The sequence below is a fragment of the Elephas maximus genome, chromosome 11 (genome assembly GCF_024166365.1).
Source record: "Elephas maximus indicus isolate mEleMax1 chromosome 11, mEleMax1 primary haplotype, whole genome shotgun sequence".
Lineage (NCBI taxonomy): Eukaryota > Metazoa > Chordata > Mammalia > Proboscidea > Elephantidae > Elephas > Elephas maximus.
In genome coordinates this window covers 14,134,011-14,156,236 of record NC_064829.1, presented here as the reverse complement: position 1 = coordinate 14,156,236, position 22,226 = coordinate 14,134,011, and the positions used below count along the sequence as shown (strand labels likewise).

The window sequence follows — 22,226 nt, the reverse complement described above, 5'->3', positions numbered from 1 at the left end:
GTAGAGCTGATGCTGCTGGTCCTTTTGAGAGCTACTAGTATAGATAATTAAAATATATTCTTTAGTAAACCAAAATCTATTTAATAAACAGATTGTTCAGCCCCAAATTGCTTTTTCATATTTATGTGTTTATTCATTGGTAGTAACATTTAGATTATAGTTAGACATGTAGCTAATTCTCTTATATTCAATGTATTTTGTTTTAATGCTACTTTAAAATTCTATTATTAAATAAAAGTAGGGTATTTGGAACAGGATAGAAAAATGTAATTGTTGAAGCTGGGTATTGAGTACAGTTTATAATGATGGTTCATAATACTCTTCTCTACTTTTGTGTATACCTGAAATTTAATAATGAGGTCTTTTTTTTAATTTATTGCATAGCTAGTATTGTGATAACTTCATTCATATTTGATTTCTCAATAGAGTAAAGACAAGATTGCATCCTATAGCAAAACACCAAAAATTGATGGAAGCGATGTGGGCAAGGAGATAAAAGAAAAATCATCCATGAAACGTAAACTTCCTTTTACCATTAGCCCATCGAGAAATGAAGAACGAGATTCAGACACAGGTAGAATAACTATTGTTTTATGGTAAAATCTTGATTGTTTTTTGTTACTATTTTCCTCTCACGTGCACCATTCCTTTTTATACCCTAGTTAATACAGGAAACATTTGTATTTTAATATTTCAGATTTATAATTTCAGGGCAGAAATTGATATATGATATTTTCTTACTGGAATATGATTTTCAATCAGATATGAAAATAATTTGCTTTTTTCCTTACTTAATGTTTATTACAAATCTCTTACCATTTTCACTACTGAATTTTTGGGGGAGGATTTCATTGAAGAAATTTACTCAGTGATAGGGAGCATTAGGATATGGTGGGTTTGAGAAAGAGCTATTCAGTTTTTGTAGATACATTATTGAACCCACCAAAGAAAAAAGTCATGATTTTAGATTTTGAAATGCATTAGAAATATGTACCAACAAAAAAAAGAAAAGAAAAATTCAGGCTACCTGCTTAAGCCCTATTTATAGTACTTCTGTTTCTCAAGACTCATGTACCAGAAATTGATACTTGACATTATTAATCCCAGTTATTCATAATAGATTAGAGCCTTATTTCTACTGTGTAATAAATTACTAGTTTGTGATTTAGCCCTCAACTAATCATTTCTTGAAATTAATACAAGCTTGAATGTTATTTGTGGGTTGTGTATTTATTATAGTTGTTGTATCCTGTGCCTGAAATGGTAATGGTGAACTGTTCTTAAATGTGTTTTAACTTCACAACCGTATGTCTAGGAAGGGTTTAATATCCAGTATATATGAAGAACTTCCACAACTTAACAGCAAAAAGACAAGCAACCCAATCAAAAAAATGGGCTGAAGAAATTACATCCTTTGTTAAATTTCAAGTTACAATGGTTTCTTCTAGAGATTCAGATTTTATTTTCCCCTGAAACATGACTCTCAAGTATCATAAAGTAATATTGTTGAACTATTAATGAGGTCACGTAGCTGAGAAGAAGGCCCTTGTGTGTCTTTAGGTGTCTATTTAAGATTTAATCTTTCTCATATTTTTTCTCTGGAGGGCATTTGCTAGTCATATTTTAATTACTTACATTATTCAAGTTTTGTTTTCCATTGACAAGAGGAAAGGGGTTTTTATAAATTCAGAGAAACTTAATGTTTTTTAGGATTTTAGGAATAAGGTTTCAAAAGAATTAACTCCCCATGAGAGCTTTTGTTTTAGATCACATGAATTGTCTTTTATCTAAAGTAAATGAGAAAAAGTTAATTTAGGCATTTAATAAACATAATGTAAGTCATATTTTATTAATTGGGTTATATACTTTTTTCCTTGTTAATTTTCCCACTATTTGAATCTAGTGAGATGTTGTAGCTCTCTTTAAGACTCATGACAAATTCCTCTTCCTTTAGAAATATTACACACCATCACAGCACAAGATATTGATGGATTTAGAACATATATTTTTGGTAGGCTGGATTTGTGAATTTTAGATAATAATGGATGAAGGCTTTGGTTTTATATCCAGTGTATGCACATACAAAACCAAAACATTAAAAAGAACCCTCCTAGACCTAAAGAATAATGTGTTATTTCCAAGCCAGCGGTCTTCTTTTAATTTTTATAATTTTAAGAAATAAGTAGAATCCAGAATACTATTAGATAAAATTTTCAAAATGAAAGATATAGCATCAGTCCCCATATTTGACATTGATCTTTTCTATAGAGTTTGCTGTATTTTAAACTGTTAGCTGTAACTGTATATACTTTTGATAGAGGTAAAAAACAAAACCAAATCCACTGCCATTGAGTCAATTACAACTCATAGTGACCCTATAAGACAGAGTGGAACTTCACCATAGGGTTTCCGGGGAGCATCTGGTGGATTTGAACTGCTGATAGTTTGGTTATCAGCCAAACACTCAACCACTTGTGCCACCAGGGCTCCTGGCAAAGATATAGGGGGAAAATATATGACAACCTCATCTTAAAATATTCATTATTTAAAGATCTCCTAAATATGAAAACAAAAATTAAAAAATGAGAAAGTGGTCCAAAGATTTAAGCAGGTGGTTCAGAACAGTAGAATTATAATTGGCAAAGAAATAGATGAAAAAATATATCAATAATAATAAAAATTAGAATAAATTTTGGCTGTGGATTTGTCAAAATTGTTGTTAATCTAAATCCTACCCAGTGGTTGGTCACAACTTGGAAATGCGAACTCTTTTTAGTTCATTTTACGAATATCTTTTTGGAGATAACTAAGACAACTTACATCAAAAACTAAGAAGTTTCTTAACATTTAAGTTAACTCTTTCTTTTGGCATTTATTCTATATAAATAAATATTGATGAGAACAGAAATTTATCTTCAAGGATGTTAGCTTTGTTTATAATAGATGCGAAAAGGGGTCGGGGACAGGAAAACAATGACAAGTAGCAAAATTTCTTAAATTATGGTAAGTAAATCTAATGAAGAAAATTATTTTGTAGGAAGAATATACGACATGGAAAGATGTTCATAGTATATCAAAACCAAACCCTTTAGCTTTGAGTCGATTCCAACTCATAGTGACTCTATAGGACAAAGTAGAAGTAACTGCCCCGTAGGGTTTCCAAGGAGCGGCTGGTGGATTCAAGCTGCCGACCTTTTGGTCAGCAGCCAAACTCTTAACCACTGTGCCACCAGGGTTCCATTCATGGTATAGGAAAAGAAAAAAATAAGTTGAAGCAGTGTGCACTTTGATTCCATTAAATGTCATATTATGTATATAGTATTTATAGGTATGTATGTGCACACATGACATATATAAACAGATATATGGAAAAATAAAAAAAAAGACTTCTAAGTATAAAAGGCTCTTTCGGTGTAGTGCTAAGCCTAAACCGAATGAGTGTTATAGGTACAGAACAAAGTGTAAATGTTATAAATCTTGATTTAGTGAAAATAAAAGAACAGAGGGCAAGGAGTAAGGAGAAAGTGTTTGTAGTGCTTCTCAGCTTATTATCTTCCGTAGCAAGGGATTGACCGATGCTATCTAAGACAGAAATAATGTAAAGGTTTTTTTTTTTTTTTTTTTAAATGATTACTTAAATTTTAAACTCTATGTATTTAGAGGAAGGCTTGGAATGATGTTCACCTGATGTTAACACTTTGCTTCCAGGATCTGAGATTATTTGTTACTTTCTACTTTGTACTCTTGTATGGCTTGAAGTTTTTTGAATAATGAACATGTATTATTTTTAGAAAACAATTACTTTTTTAAGCATATGTATTCATATCCTTATCCAAAGAAGGCCCAGTAGTCCCCAAAAGCAGCAATAATGCGGTCCACTGGATAAGTGATTCTTAATCTTCATTTTAAGATACCCTACTGTGTCTTAGAAGGAGCCCTGCTGGCACAGTGGTTAAGCACTTGGCTGCTAACTGAAAGGTTGGCGGTTCGAACCCACCAGCTGCTCTGTGGAGGAAAGATGTGGCAGTCTGCTTCCGTAAAGATTCGCAGCCTTAAATTCACAAATAAAAAAAACCCTGACAGGGACTGGAGATATCCCTGTGACTATGGCCCCCGCACACTCTGTTAACTCAGAACTGAAACCACTCCTAAAGCCCTTTTCAAAGATCAGATAGGCCAATAAAACAAACAACACACGTGAACAACGTGCTTCTTAGTTCAATCAAGTATATGAGACCAAGACGAGAAGGCGGAAAGGGACAGGAAAGCTGGACAAATGAACACAGGGAACCCAGGGTGGAGAGGGGGAGAATGCTGTCACATCATGGGGATTGCAACCAATGTCACAAAATAGTACGCGTATAAATTTTTGAATGAGAAACTAACTTGAGCTGCAAACTTTCACCTAAAGCACAATAAAAAAAAAAAAAGGAAAAAAGAAAAAGATTTGCAGCGTTGGAAACTCAACGGAGCAGTTCTGCTCTGTCTTATGGGGTCGCTGTGACTCAGAATTGACTCCATGGCAGTGGGTTCCCCCCTCCCCCCGGGCCTTAAACTTTCTAAATTCTCAATTATATCTTTTTTCTAGAAAAATGATTACTTGACAGATAAAATTTGGGTAAGAATTACAACATAATTTGAAGCCATGACATTGTGTCCTTAGCTGCATAATAATACCAATCTATTTGAATTAAAAAAAAAAAAAAAATTTTTTTTTTTTTATTTGAATTACTCAACTTGGCGGCACTGGGTCTTTTTGGGTATCTGAATTACTTTATTAATTTCAGTAAATCTCCATCATATTTACTTATATTATTCTAGTATCTATCCCACATTGTCCTATTCTATTAGAGAGTTCTCATAAATTTTATCCCCTGGAGCGTTAAGCCGCTATGTACAATGATCCATTGAACTTACGAAGGTGTAAAAGCAAGTACTTCTTAATTAAAAGACTTACTACTTTTTGTACTTACTGCATCAACCTGCTTTATTGGTTATTTTTAGCTTTTACTTTCAGTGTTGCCTATTCTAGAATCCTGACAGGATAAGTTATTGTAGTTATAATGGAGGTAAGTGGTAGCACAGGGTTTATTATTAGAAGCTTTGGAATGTGACAGACCAGGGTTCGGTCCCTACTTGGTCCCGTATTAGCCCCAGCTAAAGAAGTTACAATTTCCTCATCTCTAAAAGTACATATAATGATACTAACTTAAAAGAATTGTGATCTTTAAATCAAATAACAGGTGTAAAACCAGTTTGTGATATATTAATTAAGCATAACAGAAACTGACTAACACTGGATTAATTAGGGTTTTTTTTTTAAATCAAATGCAGTAAGAAGGCCAGGCACAGGCAGTCCAGAGTTGGTATAGCAGCTTAATAATGTCATCAAGGACTGGGCTCTTTTCATCTTTATGCTCTGCTACCCTTAGCTTGGAAACCCTGGTGGCATAGTGGTTAAGTGCTATGGCTGCTAACCGAAAGGTCGGCAGTTCAAATCCGCCAGGCGCTCCATGGAAACTCTGTGGGGCAGCTCTGCTCTGTCCTATAGGGTCACTATGAGTCAGAATCAACTTGATGGCAGTGGGTTTGGTTTGGGTTTTTTTTTTTTTTTTTTTTTTTACCCTTAGCTTTGTCCTTAAGTTTTTTGCCTCACTGTCACAAGGTATCTGCTGCATCTTCCTGGGCAGGAAGTAGGAGGGGAAGGAGCAAGGACGAAAGTCCTTCTAGTCAGAGACTTGGCTTTTTTATTGGTGAAACAATCTCCCTAGCAACTTCTGCATGCATCTCATTGGCAAGGCTACCCTAGTTGCAAAGGAGTCTGAAAAGTCATATTGTCATCCTGATCGAAATTGGAGTATTCATGGTAAGAAGGGAAGCATGAATTTTGGGTAGGCACTTTTTACTGTCTGCCACTATATATAAAGTGTTTAACAGTAATCAGTAGCTGATAGCTGTGGCTATATTTAGTAATTATTGAAGTTTCTACCTAAGTGAACTTCATTCCTGCATTATCAGTCATAAAATCATACTTATTTTCTTTCCCAGCCTTATTATGCCATCCAAGGGGAAGGAATAATCCATAGACATAGAAGTTACTAAACAGCTGTCTGAAGGTTCCATGTCAGAGTGTCTTTTCTTGTTCTCCAAACTAAATTTGCAATTTTTTTTTTTTTTTTTTTTAGTAATTCCATCAAGAACATCTCTTTATTATTCATTCCTAGGAGTAAGGCTACAGGGCCAAAAGGGTTAAAGATTTGTATGATTCCTGATGTCTCTCCAAAATAACTATAGTTACAATGCCTCCAGCAGTATATGAATGTTCTTTAACCACAAATAACATTTGGAGGTCATGTTTGTTTTTTAGGTTTGATCTACTGTGTTCTATAGAGGAAAACCAGTAGTACTTCATTATTTTAGTTTTTGCATGTTTAAATAACCAGATTGCTTTTACTCTTTAATATTTGTTTCCTTTTAGTAAGCATTAGTATTTGCTTGGAGTCCCTGGGTGGCAAAATGGCTGATCGCTTGAATATTAGCCTAAAGGTTGGCAGTTTGAACCCACTCAGAGGTGCCATGCAAGGGAGACCTGATGATCTGCTCCCAAAAGGTCACAGCCTTGAAAACCCTATGGAGCAGTTCTACTCTGCACACATGGGGTCATCATGAGTCATAATCAACTCAACAGCAACGGGTTTGGTTTTTTGGTTATTATTTGCTTACTGAGTTTTTCTTTTGGCGCATGTAGATAATGTGATATGAGAAAATTCAGAGAGGCTTGGTATGACCTGTTTGGGAATCCATGGTGGCAGTTGTAGAGCTTGCAGATTTTATAAACTAAAACCTTCTCTACCAACGATTTTTATAAATCCCATTTTCCTGAGCCCTTAGATGCCATTAAAGGATTTATCTTATTTAATATGACTCAAGCAAATTTAGAGAAAACTTTTTTAAAAAAAGAAAACAGACAATTTTTCTGGTAACTACTTTGAAGAAGCAGATAAAATCTGTGCTTTGCTGAATAAGGATGATCACTTTTGGTGATTTTCATGGAGATTATTTTTTATACACTTTTTACATGGTATTATGAAACTTTTAAAACATACAGTATAGATCTTTTAAATCATTTTTAGTATTTTCCTTTGTATTCTCTTTCAACTCAAAGCAGAATATTAATTTTAAAAGATGGCTTTTAAAATAGAAGTATTGCTTGTCTTACCTCATCGTAGTGTATCAGAAAGATAATGCCCTGCTTAGCACTCTGTTTTACATCAGTCTCATAGGTAGCAATTGTCTTGCCCCAGAGTAGCATCGATGAAAGAAGTCTTTCAGTAAAGGGACAGTTTATGGGCACTTTAATTTTCCAGGTCCTGAATTAAATCTTTATGGTATACATACTCACTCATCCCAGTACAAACATACTGAATTGAGTGTAAACCAAAGGGTATGTGGGGCTAGGGTGGGTTGGTTACTTCCAAAGGAAGATTTGGAGAAACTCTTGGACTACTTTTATTAATGCATATCATTGAAAGTTGAGTTTATCCACTGTATTTTAGCCTGTCAGAGTAATATGATCTGCTTTCAGTAAGCCATTTAATTCAGTTTGTTTACACAACTTACTGGTTACTGCTTTTTTTTTGCTTTGCAAACTATGGAGGCCATTTTTAATTTTTTGATTGTCTATAAAATGAAATGTCAAATATTATTCTTCCTGGAATTCTTATAGTTGCTAATGTAATGTGTTCAATTCCAAGATATAAGCGTTCACTGAAAAACATTAACATTCAATCCATTTAACAAATATTTGGGTGCTTACTTGCCAACTTCTACGTTGAGCCCTGAGTGTATGTTGATAAATAAAGCTGACGTAATCTCTGGCCTCATGAATCCTACAATCTAGCAGTCATTTTGGAAAAAGTAATCAAGTTGCGTGCAAATAAAAAAATTAGATCTTAGGGTTAAAAAGAAAAACCTTGTGTATAGGATTAGGTTGAAGGTGTAAGTGTGAACTTTCATAATGTGTCGGAACCTCTTACTTGGAAATGAATTAGAAATATTAAATGAACTTATTTACTTAGAATTAGTCTAAATGTTGCTAATGACTTTCCCCCTTTTAATTGAGTGAACTTTTGTATTACGAAACTTTTAGGTTTGTCTTTAAAATTTCTAAGTACAGTGTTAAAAGGGTTACTTGTTCTCTGGTGTTTTTCAATACTTTTGCTTCCTTATACCTAACTGAGCTCATGAATAATGTCTATAATAATGATTCTGGAAAAAAAAGTGTATGTCAGTAAATTGAGGATGTGAAGATTACAGTAATATTACTGTGAGTTAAAACGACATAAGTAGAACTGTCTGCTCCGGGCATGTAGCCAAGGTCAGTTCTCCATATTCTTATTTCTCTGTCATGAGCCTTTAGGCAGAATTTCATACTCTTACCGTAACTGACTGATGAGCTCTGTTCTGATTCAGGCTGCTTTCTTTCTAAGAGGTCTTTAGTAGTGGTCAGTGTAGTAATTCATATCATTTGAAATGTGTGTAATTTATAGAAGATCTGTAGTACAGAACAAAAAGAGCGATTCAGTTCCATTATCCAAGTTTTCTAGATAAATTCTGAACAGAAAAATGATGATAAAGTACTGCCTCTTTTATCATTATTCAGAAATTGAAAAAAAAAAAAAAAAAAGTAAAGCCTCAAAGGAGATGGTATGCTTTAAGGAGCAGCGTCAGTAACATCTATTGTGAACTGCATGGTTGACTTTCTCATCTTGGGGGATAATTCATTTGAAAAAACTGACATCTTAGGTATTGGCGAAATCTGTGTTTTAAATTTGCTTTTGGCATTACCTTAAAAATAATCTTTTGGAAAACCAATGATAGATCATTGACTGACTGGTGGCCTTTTGAAAAATGTTTGTATGTTGAATTCTGCATTTCCCTTCGTGTGCTTTTTTTCTTTTCTCCTGTCTCTTCTTATTCTGTAGATTCAGATCCAGGACATACAAGTGAAAATTGGGGGGAGAGACTTATATCTTCTTTCAGGACATACTCAGGTAATTGGATTATCAGGTACTCCTGTTTAGCCAGCATTTCTGTCACATTTTCAGTTAATTATTGTACAACAGATAACTTTTCAAACAGTATATGGATATCTTTGGTTGAATAAATGAACTACATGAATGACACCAAATTACCCAGTTTTTGTTCTGAGATATCCAGTCCTTCATATCTCTAACACAGGCGGCATATAAGCAGGCCTGCTGTGTACCGCCACTCAGCACAACTTGAAAGCAGTCTGCAGGGCAACCCGTGGAGCTGTGCAGTGCCGCAGTCCCTGTGGGGAGACAACCACAGTCTGTTTTGTGGTACACGCTTCACGAGATACACCAAGTACAGTGATTCTACTGGACGGTGTCAATCACACACTGTTCTAAAAAAACAAAATTTAAAGAATTTTTCCATTGAAATTTTTAGTCTTTATTGACTTTGCTACCCATTTAACTAAAAGTGGATTAAAGTACCAGGTTACCTGGAGAAATGCCTTTATCATCTGCTGTGTTGGGACCTCTCTGTTCTGCTATGTTTTGATTGTTAAATACAGGAGAATATATAAATATTATTTTAAAGTAAAGAATAAATGTATTCTCTAGCATGTGAAAACCAATTGGTTAAGTGTTTTGGGTCTCTTTTTTTGCCTTTTAAATAGGCCGATATTTTTATCTCTGGGCTTTTCTTAATGTAAATGTTGTTTCATCACTGGGTGTTGAGCAGTTTTCAGCATATGACACTAGCTGTAAAAACTGAAATTAGTGTTCTGTTTCTAGTATACTTTTTATTGACTTCATAAACCTGTGGGGTTGGGTAGGGGTGGTAGTGAAGTCAAATAAATATCCTTAAAATTATTCTGAAAGCTGTTAATTGAGCTGATAAATCAAAAATGGGGGGGGCAAATTTACAGTCAGCATTACATTTAAAAGACCTACGATTACTGTGGAGGTAGGCACACTTTTCTAAAATGGTTTCCTAAATGCCAAGAGGGTGGCTGAAATGATTAAGTGCTGAACGACGAACCAAAAAAGCTTAGAGATTCGAATCTACCCAGAGGCACCTCAGAAGAAAGGCCTGGTGATCTACTTCTGAAAGGTTGCAGCCATGAATACTCAATGGAGCGCAGTTCTCCTCTGCAACACATGGGGTCGTCATGAGTTAGAATCGATTCACTGGCAACTGGTAAGCACCAAGATGCACCTGAAAGAGCTGATGTGATGACGCTGTTATCCTAGTAGCACTGGGAGAAATCAGCAACCAGAAGATACAGGCGCTCAGCTGTTAGAGATTCATGTAGTTATTTTAGAACCAGAAAATAATAGCAAAAATCGTTCACAGAACTGAGGCACAGGTAATCCCCTAGTTATGAATGAGATCCATTCTTAACTGTGTCTTTTAAGTCAGATCTGTAGGTACGTCGACACAGGCCCCTGTGGCTCTTACTTAGCCTTACTTTAGTGCAAGAAGAGGCTCGAGGCCTTTTCAGTGATTTGAAAGCTGCATGTGCAGCAAATGAAGGTGATTGTGATGAAGAATCTGTTGCAAGTGATCTGTAAGTCAGACATTTGTAACCCGGGGACTGCCTGTTACACAAATGGCGGGTATACACACGGTAAATATGATGAATTTCATTATGTTCATCCAGTGTGTTCTATTCCTTACATAGTGCTTTCTGGAAAGATGTCATAGTCTTTTACTTCAGTTTGAGACACTGACGGTTTATGAACCAGTTTTCCAATCTTTTCTCCTTAATGTTCTTAATTGCATATGACAGTGTTGAGTTTTTTGTTTATTCTTGGAGCTGAAAAGAAAGCATTTCTCAAGGTCCTGTGAACCCTGAAAGAAAGAATATTGGATTGTTAAAAAGCCCATGTCTCTGGGTTTTTTTTTTTTTTTGCTTTTGAATAGTCTTAAGTAAATCTTTGGGATTTTTTTCCTATAACTGATCTCTAGGCAGGAGTCCCTAGATGGCACAAAAAGTTAAATGCTTGTCTACTAGCCAAAAGCTTGGCAGTTTGAACCTACCCAGAGGTGTGGCCAAGGCTGGTAACCTGCTTCTGAAAGGTCACACACAGCCTTGAAAACCCTATAGAGCAGTTCTACTCTGCACGTGTGGGGTTGCCATGAGTCCAAATCTACTCAATGGCAGCTAACACCAACAGCCTGTAGGCAGGCTGAGTGGAAGTTCAAGTCTATAGTAGACTGCAAAATGAGCACAGTTTGTCAGTGTACTGATGCCTTAAAGTTCCGGTCCGTTTTGGGGACAAATAAAAATGTATGTCAGTAATGGAAACTTGAGAAGTGCCTAACTGTTTTTCAAATATACTGTATGATAATATTTTACTTGGACAAGTCAGAGGAAGCAAGTTCTTCACAGGAGAGACCCCCACATAGTCAAACTCTGTTGACTGCTTTAAACTTGAAAAAGCACACTTTGGGGTGTACTAATACAGTACTTAAAATTTTGAAGAATTGTATATGTATATAGTTATCTGTAACCTGGATGCCTCCTTATACTACCTGCTGTTCACTTACCTTCCTTTCTTGTCCGTGTAAAATATGAACTCAGACAAATCACTACGGTAACTAACTCAGTTAGAGAAAAATAGAGTTCCAATTGGATGCTAGCATCTTACTTCAATTTTTGCTTACTTACAGCATATCCAGTTTGTTAATTCTTTTTCAAAATGCAATAATGATGTCTTTGTTCATTTGGCAGCATGAAATTCTAATAATGAATTTATAAGTGCCACTTTTTTCTGTAAGCTGACTATATGTCATATTAGAGTATTCTTTTTAAAACATTGTACATAACACACTAAGTTTATTTTGTTTCCTCCAGTTACTAGGTTTTATTTCTTTTCCTTAAAACATCCTTCCTTGCCTACTTTCTGTAAAATTTTTGCAATTAACTATTTTAATTATAGGGAAAAATACGTTTATTCTATTAAGTATTTTTTTATTCAGATGGAAAGCCAATCACATAACAATTGTGGTTCCTCATTAAATACTAGAGAATGAAAGCCTACAGAAAACCAGTGGGAGATGTGTATATTTCAGGAAAAAAATAGGCTTCTCCAAAAGACCTGTTTAGGGCTTTGTAATAAGTTTAGTGATAGATTAAATACTGAGAGGAGACTGGATTTATACTAAATTGGATTATTAGTGATTACATGAGAAATATGACAATAGAAGAATATATTAAATGATGAATAAAGATCAATTTAAAGAAGTCTTGAACAATTTTTTTTTGTTACGTAAGAAATATTCAACAAAACACATTTTAGGAGCTGCTGAGTTTTGAGTGGTTCATGGGTGACAAAGTTTGAGCATTAGGTCCCCTCATCTTTCTAGGCAATTAGGGTACCAGTATCTTAAATAAGTGATACACTGGAAGAATTATTAATAATGCTTAGGCCTACTAATATTATTAAACTGTTATTATTAGTTTCTGGAAACTTTCTAAGTTAATAAATGCTTATCTCCTAGAGTATTCTAGCTTGGACACATCTGCCTGCAGTTTTTTTTTCAGTTTATTTAAAATTTTTTTTTAAGTTTATAGCTCTTTTCTGCAAGGACCCTCAAACCTTGATCTGTAAATTTCAGATACTCCTAAAGGGCCATAAGGTTTTCTAAGAAGTAGTTACCTAGACAGGTAATAACCAGATATCTACATTAGCTTGCATGGGGCCACCTGCATTAACTCCTAGAGAATTCCTAAAGAAAAACCTCTGTATCACTCTTACCTGTGGAATCCATTCAGTCTGATTTTCCTGGTTGAGAAATGCTGAATGTATCACAAAATTCAAGAGCTGACTTGTGACAAATCAGATCTCTTTGGAAGGGGCCTTGGAAATTTTTCGATTTTTTTGCAGGGTCCTCTGTGAACCCACTGCAACACAGAACCTCTAATTCGCCAGTTTTGAGCTTTGATAAATATAATTTATCCAATTATATTTGATTGGGACTTTTTTTCACAAGCTGTTCAGTGTGATGACACTTGTCTAAGTGATGAGACACTTAGCTCCTGAAGATTATGCACATCATTAGTGAACCAGGGAAGTAATATGAAGAAACACTGCCATGTAGATGTGTCAGTAATTAAGAGTGAAATACACCGAATGAAACAAGTTTCAGAGATATAATACTAAGGGATATTTGAAATGTTATTGAAGAAGTTAAATTTTAATAGACCAAATCATTAATATACAAATTGTACTAGAAGTAAATTTCTGAGTGTTACTAATTTTCTAAAAACAATAGCATTAAGAATATACTTTTTCAAAGCCCGCAGGAAGAAAATTGCTTATACAAAAAGTCCAGTGCTTTTTTGTCTGGCTGTTACTAGCTCACCTATCATATACATTTCTTGTATATATATGTAGCATCTATTAAAAAGAAGTCATATGTTTTGCTTTTGAGTACTTATATTTGTTTCAGATTCCTACATATCTATTAATAATTCCAGAGAAAGAAGGTCCAGAAAAGAAGAAGACAAAAAAGGAAGCTGGAAATAAGAAATCCACACCAGTTAGCATTCTTTTTGGTTATCCACTCTCTGAGCGAAAGCAGATGGCACTTCTTATGCAGATGACAGCAAGAGACAACAGTCCAGGTGACAACAGTCCTACTGTCATTGAGTTTATATGTATTCTTAGTTTTGCTCAGGCAGCTCTAGTCTTGTTTTAACAATTATTTTTAACTACTTTTAATTTTGACCCTTTCCTGAATTTAATCAGAATTTCCAGTTTGTAATTTTACATTTATTTCTGTGACAGTTTGTTGTCAGTAACCCTCACTAGATAAGCAGCTAAACGAGAGCAGCAATCTCTGCACTTAGTAGGCATTCAGTAAATATTTGCCAAATAAAATGAGTAATTTAGAAAAGGCTGCTTTCAGATTTATAGTAACTTTTTGGTTCACTAACATCCTGCTGATTAACTGGTAATCTTTTAAGATCTACTGAATTCTTTTAAAAAGAAAAATATCTGCAATATAGTGTGTATATTTTTCATCCTCCTAATTAAGGTATCTCAGATGAAGTTACATAATTCTCATTGACTGATGGGGCAAAGTAAATCAGTTTTGTCTGGAGGGAAAAAAATATTTTGACTCTGCATTCAAGGTGTCTTTTTAAGTGTCTGAGTATCATAATACCCAAACCAAACCCACTGCCATCCAGTCGATTCCGACTCATAGTCACCGTATAGGACAGAGTAAAACTTCCCTTGGTTTCCAAGGCTATAAATCTTCACAGAAGCAGACTGCCACATCTTTCCCCTATGGACCGGCTGGTGGGTTTGAACTGCCGACCTTTTGGTTAGCAGCTGAGCATTTTAACCACTGTACCACCAGGGCTCCTGGCAGGTAACATAGTAAAAACCCAAGAACCTGTTGCTGTTGAGTCAATTCCAACTCACAGTGACCCTATCGGACAGAGTAGAACGGGCCCATAGAGTTTCCAAGGAGCACCTGGTAGATTTGAACAGCTGACCTTCTGGTTAGCATTTGAACTTAACCATTATGCCACCAGGGCTCCAATAACATAAGAGATTCTGTTAAAATGCATTGAAATAGACAGTGTTTCCTGTTAACTTTTTCTGGTTGGCTCTTCCTTAAAAACTGAGAGAACATGGTAAAATTCTTAGCGTTTCAAAGTAACATAGTTTTCATCAAAGCATGAGTATGTCTAGTGTCTTATACTAATAAAAATATTGTAAGACTTCCTGCTTTTCAGCTAGATTATATTGTTTTGGTTACTCTCCTACCTTTCCACCCACAACCAAGGAAGGTTGCCAAAATAAAGATATTTCATAGTGTTAAAACTTAAAAAGTATCTGTAAAATGTTGATTTTGGGTCAGATTCACTAGTTGGATGGAAAGATTTTATTTTTTAAAACTTTTTTGGTACCGTTTATCTCTATCCTTCTTAGAATGAATGAAGTAAAATAATTAAAACAAGGCAAAAAGTGTTCCTGCATCTCCTTATCTCTAGAAATAATCACTATTAATAAGTAGTTTCTTATATATACTTACAGGATCCCTGGGTGGCATAAACTACTAAGTGCTCAGCTGCTACCCAAAAGGTTGGCAATTCAAGCCCACCCACATATGCCTTGGAAGGAAGTCCTGATGTTGTGCTTTTGAAAGATCATTGCCCTGAAAACCCTATAGCGCACGGTTCTCCTCCTAAACACGTGGGGTCTGCACGAGTCGGAATTGACTTGATGGCAACTGGTTTGGTTTTATATTTACTTTCGGAAACGTTCTAGGCATATGCAAGCATAAAAATATCTTTTGTTGTGGCTTATTTTAGAATATAAATGGGATAGATCATACTATAATTCTCTTCTGTAGTTAGCTCCTTTCATTTAAGGGTAGATCCTTGTCAGCTTTCTTTATTAACATGTATAGAACTAGAGTGAAAAGCTTTTGTAAGATCAGAGTGTTTGCCAGCATATAAATGTACTTGGAGTTTAAAGTTCATTGTTTTATTTATTAATGCAGTTGTCCATGTTTTTTTACCCAGATTATCATTTTGAATAATACTGTTTCTCTCTTTTGTGTGTGAATATTAATTTCGTTATGGCTGGCAAAATTTCATACAACTTTATTTTATATCAGCCCAATTCTTACCCTTTTCCAAACTGGTGTTATTTCTTTTATATTTTGGGCTTATGTACCTGTATTCATTTTCATACTAAAATCATCCATGATCATAATTTGCACCTAATATCAGACTAAAATTCCTATACTGTGAGTCAAGAGTGAACTCTAGCCTTCAAGTTCATTTCATCTGGTTCTTAGAATGATAGCTTAACATGCCTATGGAAAATACATTGTTTTATAGATCATCAGATGATTGATTGAGCAACCTCTTTTAGGGTGCATGCTTGATACTTTATCATCATTTTAAGCCAATTTTATGAATTTACAGAATAAAATATTTTTCTCAGCTGGATCACGTGATATTTGATAACCCTGAAGGTCGATCTTATTCCATATATTTGGGTCACATTATTAATGTTATCACCCAAATCAAGTTTTGAATTACTAGATTGAGAAGGTATTCCCACTTCTGTTCCAGGAAATTAGCACAAAACCAATAAAAACCTTTAATTAGCTATACAGGATATTTAGCCTGGAAACTTTTGTTAAATTTTTTCTTTATTGCAGATTCTACACCAAATCATCCATCACAAACAACACCAACCCAAAAGAAAGCTCCCAGCTCCTCATCTCGACAAAAAGATAAAGTTAATAAAAGAAATGAACGTGGTGAGACTCCTTTACACATGGCAGCTATTCGAGGAGATGTGAAACAAGTCAAAGAATTAATAAGTTTAGGGGCAAATGTGAATGTGAAAGATTTTGCAGGTAAGACTACTAATTCGAGACTAATAATTCAGTAACTAAAATTTAAATTTTCTAAACAGATTCTGGTTACAGTTTACTTCCACATTGCTTTATTCCTCTCGTTGAAAAGAGTTTTAAAAGTGTACTTCATTTATTGCAAAACTATTTTGGAGTGTACATAAAATCCTGATCTCTTCCAATTCCATAGCAGTAATTACTCTTTTTTTTTTAAATATAAAACATTTTTGTTGCATACTACGTTATAAGTCTTTATCAAATTTAGTTATAGGCGGATTTGAGTTACATAATGTTTTCAAACTAGTTCATTCATTCATAATTCTTTAAAGAACATTTTATTAGCTTGAACATGACGACTTGCAGATCCCTGGTAGCACAGTGGTTAGGAGCTTGGCTGCTAACTGAAAGGTCGGTAGTTCGATTCCGCTAGCTGTTGCTTAGAAACCCTGTGAGGCAGCTCTTCTCTGTCCTATAGGGTGGCACTGAGTTGGAATTGACTCAATGGCAGTGGGTTTTATGAGGACTTATAAACAAGTGGTGGTGTTATTTTTATTTTCATCACTCAAAACAGGAAAAATATGCAGAAAACAATATAGACATCCTTAATTTCACATAACACACTACCCCCTACCCTGTAGTTTCTTTTGTTTCCACAGAACTATTGTTAAAAATAAGTGTTATCCTTTGTTTGTTTTCATAATTATATATATAAAATATATGTATGTATTTATGTGTTTGAACATAATGAGATCATGTCATTTATATCTATCACTTTGTAATTCTGCAACCTGCTCTTTTTTTAACTTAATGTCTTACTAGGCAAAGGCATTCAACTGTGTGGGTCATAACAAATTGTGGATAACATTGTGAAGAGTGAGAATTCCAGAACATTTAATTGTGCTCATGAGGAACCTGTTCATAGATCAAGAGGCAGTCATTTGAAAAGAGCAAGGGGATACTGCAGGGTTTAAAGTCAGAAAAGGTGTGCATCAGGGTTGTATCCTTTCACCATGCTTATTCAGTCTGTATGCTGAGCAGATAATCCAAGAAGCTGGACTATATGAAGAAGAATGAGGCATCAGGATTGGAGGAAGACTCATTAACAACCTGTGATATGCACATGACACAACCTTGCTGAAAATGAAGAGGACCTGAAGCATTTACTGATCAAAGGCTGCAGCCTTCATGATGGATTACACCTCAAAGTAAAGAAAACAGAAGTTCTCACAACTGGACCAATAAGCAACATCATGATAAATGAAGAAAATATTGAAGTTGTCAAGGATTTCACTTTACTTGGATCCATAATCAACACCCATGGAGGCAGCAGTCAAGCATTGGGCAGATCTGCTGCAAAAGACCTCTTTAAAGTGTTAAAAAGCAAAGATGTCACTTTGAGCACTAAGGGAAGACTGACCCAAGCCATGGTGTTTTCAGTCACTTCATAGGCATGCAAAAGCTGGACAGTGAATAAGGAAGACCAAAGAAGAATTGATCCCTTTGAATTATGGTGTTGGCAGAAAATATTGAATATACCATGGACAGCCAGAATGCTTCCACAAAGCGAGAATGATAAGGCTTTGTCTCACGTACTTTGGACCTGTTATCAGGAAGGACCAGTCCTTGGAAAAGGACATCATGCTTGGCAAAGTAGAGGGTCAACAAAAGAGAGGAAAGACCCTCAATGAGATGGACTGACACAGTGGCTGCAATGATAGACTCAAGTATTGCAAAAATTGTGAGGATGGCATGGGACCAGGCAGTGTTTTGTTCCGGTTGTACGTAGGGTCAGAACTGACTCAGCACTTAACAACCTCTTATAGATATTTCTGTCAGCACATATTGTTAGGTTGATTTCATTCATTTTAACAGCTGTGTACCTGTTGCTGGCAAGTTGATTCCAACTCATAGCAACTCTACAGGACAGAGTAGAACTGTCTTACAGGGTTTCCAAGGAGGAACTAGTGAATTCGAACTGCTGATCTTTTGGTTAGCAGCCGAGCTTTTAACCATTTTTCCACCAGGGCTCCAACAGCTGCATAATATGGTATTAATTTCCATAGGCAATACTGCAGTGAACACCTGGTATAAATATCTTTGTGTAAGTAATGGAGAAGGAGTCCTGGTGGCCCAATGGTTAAGAGCTCAGCTGCTAACTGAAAGGTTGACATTTTAAACCCACCAGCCACTCCATGGGAGAAAAATGTGGCAGTCTGCTTTCATAAAGATTTACAGTCTTGGAAACCGTATGGGGCAGTTCTGCTCTGTCCTGTAGGTTCGCTATGAGTCGGAATTGACTTCACGGCATTGAGTTTGGGTTTTCTGGTCATGGTAATGGAAGGGAAATTACTAAATCAAAGAGATGTATATTTAAAAATCTTAAAAATACAGCCAAATAAGACCCAGTGCTGTCGAGTCAGTTCTGACTCATAGCAACCCTATAGGACACAGTAGAACTGCCCCATAGAGTTTTCAAGGAGCGCCTGGTGGATTTGAACTGCCAGTCTTTTGGTTAGCAGCTGTAGCACTTAACCACTACACCACCAGGGTTTCACAGCCAAATAGCCCTCCAAAAAAAGCCTTTGTCAGTTTACGCTACCATCAAGCATGTGAGTGATTTTCCACATACCTTCACTAAAACTGGATATTTATTAGTTTAATTATTAACAATCTAACAAATGAAAAAAAAAAAGATCTTATTTTAATTTGGATTTCCACAATCACTAGTGTTAGTGAACATTTTTTTGTGTGTGTGCTTATTATAAATTTATATTCATTCTGTGAATTGCCTTATCCAGTCCTTTTTTTGTTCTTTCTTTTGGTTAGCAGTACCGTATTTTTATGCAAACAACATGCACCTTTCTATATTTTCATAGTAAGCTTACAAAAATACTTCGAGGCAGGAGGGTGTGGTTGGCAAACAAACGTAGGAGGAGCATGTTATTTGTGTAAACATACAGTATTAATATTTAAGAGCTCTTCATTTAACCTGTATTTTAATTCTCTATTGTCTTAGCTTATTAGTGCTGATACACCAGAAATACCACAAGTGGGTAGCTTTAATACACAAAAATTTATTATTTCACGGTTTAGGAGGCTAGAAGTCCAAACTCAGGGCGCCAGCTATAGAGAAAGGCACTCTGTTCACTCTAAGGGAAGATCCTTGTCTCTTACAGCTTCTCTTCCTTGTTTCCTTGGTGATATCCACATGACATCAGTCTTTCCCCGTTTATGCTTGCTTGCTTGCTTGCTTCTGTGCCCACAGGGCTCCTTTTATACCTTAAGTGATTGGCTTAAGACATACCCTACACTGATAGAGCCTTATTAACATAGTAGAAACCCCTATTCCTAAATGGGATTACATCCACATGGATTGTTGTTGTGTGCCTTGCAGTGGATTCCAACTCACAGGGACTTTATAGGACAAAGTAGAACTGGCCCAAAGGGTTTCCTAGGCTGTAATCTTAATGGGAGCAGATTGCCAGTTTTCTCCTTAGGAGCAGCGGGTGGGTTCAGACCTTTTGGTTAGCAGCCAAGGGCTTAACCGTTGCACCACCAGGGCTCCTATCCACATATATAAGGGTTAGGATTTACAACACAGATTTTTAAGGGACGCAGTTCAGTCCATAGCATCTGTGAAACATGCTGTAAAGATGTTCACTGTCTGTGGTTTATGTGTGAACTTTTTTTTACAGTGTTGTTTATTGTAGGAAAGTTTTTATTTTTTATGTACTCAAATCCATTAATCTTTTCATTTATGGGTTCTTAGCTTGGTATCTTATTTAAGAAGCCCTTCTCTGCTTCTGTGAGTAGGAATCCACTCAGCAACAACAGGTTTCGTTTTTTTGTTTTTTGCTCTGCTTCTGGATTGTAAAACTATTCTCCTATATTGTCTTCTACTCTTTTCAGAATTTTGTTTTTTTACATGTAGCTCTCATAATATACCTGAAATTTGCTCCTGTTTTTGGTGTCAGTAGGAAAAAGGATGGTATTCAAGACCTACTTTAAAGAATGAGACTTAAAATCCCTTGCATCTATTCTAGGGGAAAGCTTGATATTATATATCAGACCCTTCCCTTTGCTCTAACAATTCGACTTAAAAGGATTTATCTTAAATATTTAATCATGGATGTGCACAAGAATGCTCATTGCAGCATCGTTTCTAATATCTAAAAATTAGAAATAGTTTAAGTACTCAATAATAGGAGATGAAACCTATTGCCATTAAGTCGATCCCGACTCATGAGCGACCCTATAGGACAGAGTAGAACTGCCCCACGGGGTTTCCAAGGAGCGGCCGATGGATTCAAACTGCCAGCCTTTTGGTTAGGAGCCAAATGCTCCACCTCTGCACCACCGGGGCTCCACTACTAACAACAAATTCTTCATCACAGTCACGTTCACTTGCTGTACACGCAGCTTTTAAATCATTGAAAAGGCTTCGAGCCTTTTCTTCTAAAGTAAGGCTGAGTAAGAACCGTGTGCACCTGTACTGACTTACCTGCAGATTCTTAAAGGCACACTCAGGAACGGATCTTGTTCATAACCCAGCGACTGCCAGTTATATTTTGTTTTCACATTGTTCAGTAGTGAGCGTGTAACTTGTCTAAATTAAGACAATAAATTTAGTTAAAATAAGTATTAAGTCCAGAAAAGATTGTTTCAACTAAACAAATGAAAGCCCTTAAGGCAGTGAAGGTTTTTGTTTACTGAAAGACCTTGATTGATGAAGCTTATTGATATTTGTCTCCTTTTTCTATTCTTTTCCCATAGTTCAAATGATTACTATAAATTGTATTTACCGGGTAAGTTTAAGTGTTCAATACTTAGTGGCAGTGGAAATAATAATACTGTTTTGATTTCCCCTTCTGTAAAACTGCTGTTGTTCTTATCTCTTCGGTTTCAATAGTTTCTTCTGCTTTTCTTTTTCCTTTTGTACCATGTACATTTAGCATTGATGTGCCGCATATGAAAAGCATATATCATGAATTAGTGCAGGTAAACCATATTTAAATTAATATTCTCACTGTAGGTTGGACACCACTGCATGAAGCTTGCAATGTTGGATATTATGATGTTGCTAAGATACTTATAGCAGCTGGAGCAGATGTTAACACACAGGGATTGGACGATGACACTCCACTCCATGATTCTGCTAGTAGTGGGCACAGAGATGTAAGTATGATAGAAAAACCAGTAACATGTATTTAATTTTTATTTGTCTCAAAGTTTTTTCTAATTTCCCTTTTGATTTCTTCTTTGATTCATACTTTGACCCATTTGTTGTTTAATTTCCACTTATTTGTGAACTTCCCAGTTTGCCTTCTGTTTCTTATTTCTGATTTCATTCCATTGTGATTGGAGAGGATACTTTGTATAATCTTAATCTTTTTAAATTTGTTGAGGCTATTGTGACCTAGCATATGATCTATCCTGGAGACTTACGCATGTGTACTGGAGAAGAATGTATATTTTATTGCTGTTGGGTGAACTGTTCATATATGTTAACTGTAGTTGGTTTATGTTGTAGATAGGTGCCATTGAGTTGGTTCTGACTCATAGCAACCGTATGTACAACAGAACAAAACACTGCCATGTCTTACACCATCGTCACAGTTGCTGCTATGCTTGAGCCCGTTATTGTACCCACTGTGTCAGTCCATGTCATTGAAGGTCTTCCTCTTTTTTGCTGACCCTTTGCTTTACCAAGCATGATGTCCTTCTCCAAAAATGGTCCCTCCTGATAACATGTCCGCAGTATGTGAGATGAAGTCTCCATCCTCGCTTCTAAGGGGCATTCTGGC

The 22,226-nt window shown here is 35.7% G+C and overlaps 1 protein-coding gene across 3 annotated transcripts in view; it reads left to right on the top strand.

Annotated features, from left to right (window-relative positions):
* Window positions 1-22,226, top strand: part of ANKRD12 (ankyrin repeat domain 12) — a 165,833-nt gene that overhangs the window by 53,438 nt on the left and 90,169 nt on the right. For 2 of the 3 annotated variants that reach the window (XM_049900148.1, XM_049900149.1), the window contains exons 3-7: window positions 427-574; window positions 8,985-9,053; window positions 13,517-13,663; window positions 16,225-16,425; window positions 21,455-21,597. In XM_049900148.1, the coding sequence (XP_049756105.1) occupies window positions 427-574; window positions 8,985-9,053; window positions 13,517-13,663; window positions 16,225-16,425; window positions 21,455-21,597 (708 nt within the window). The remainder of the gene's footprint in view (window positions 1-426; window positions 575-8,984; window positions 9,054-13,516; window positions 13,664-16,224; window positions 16,426-21,454; window positions 21,598-22,226) is intronic. The other variant, XM_049900150.1, reaches the window with a different exon arrangement.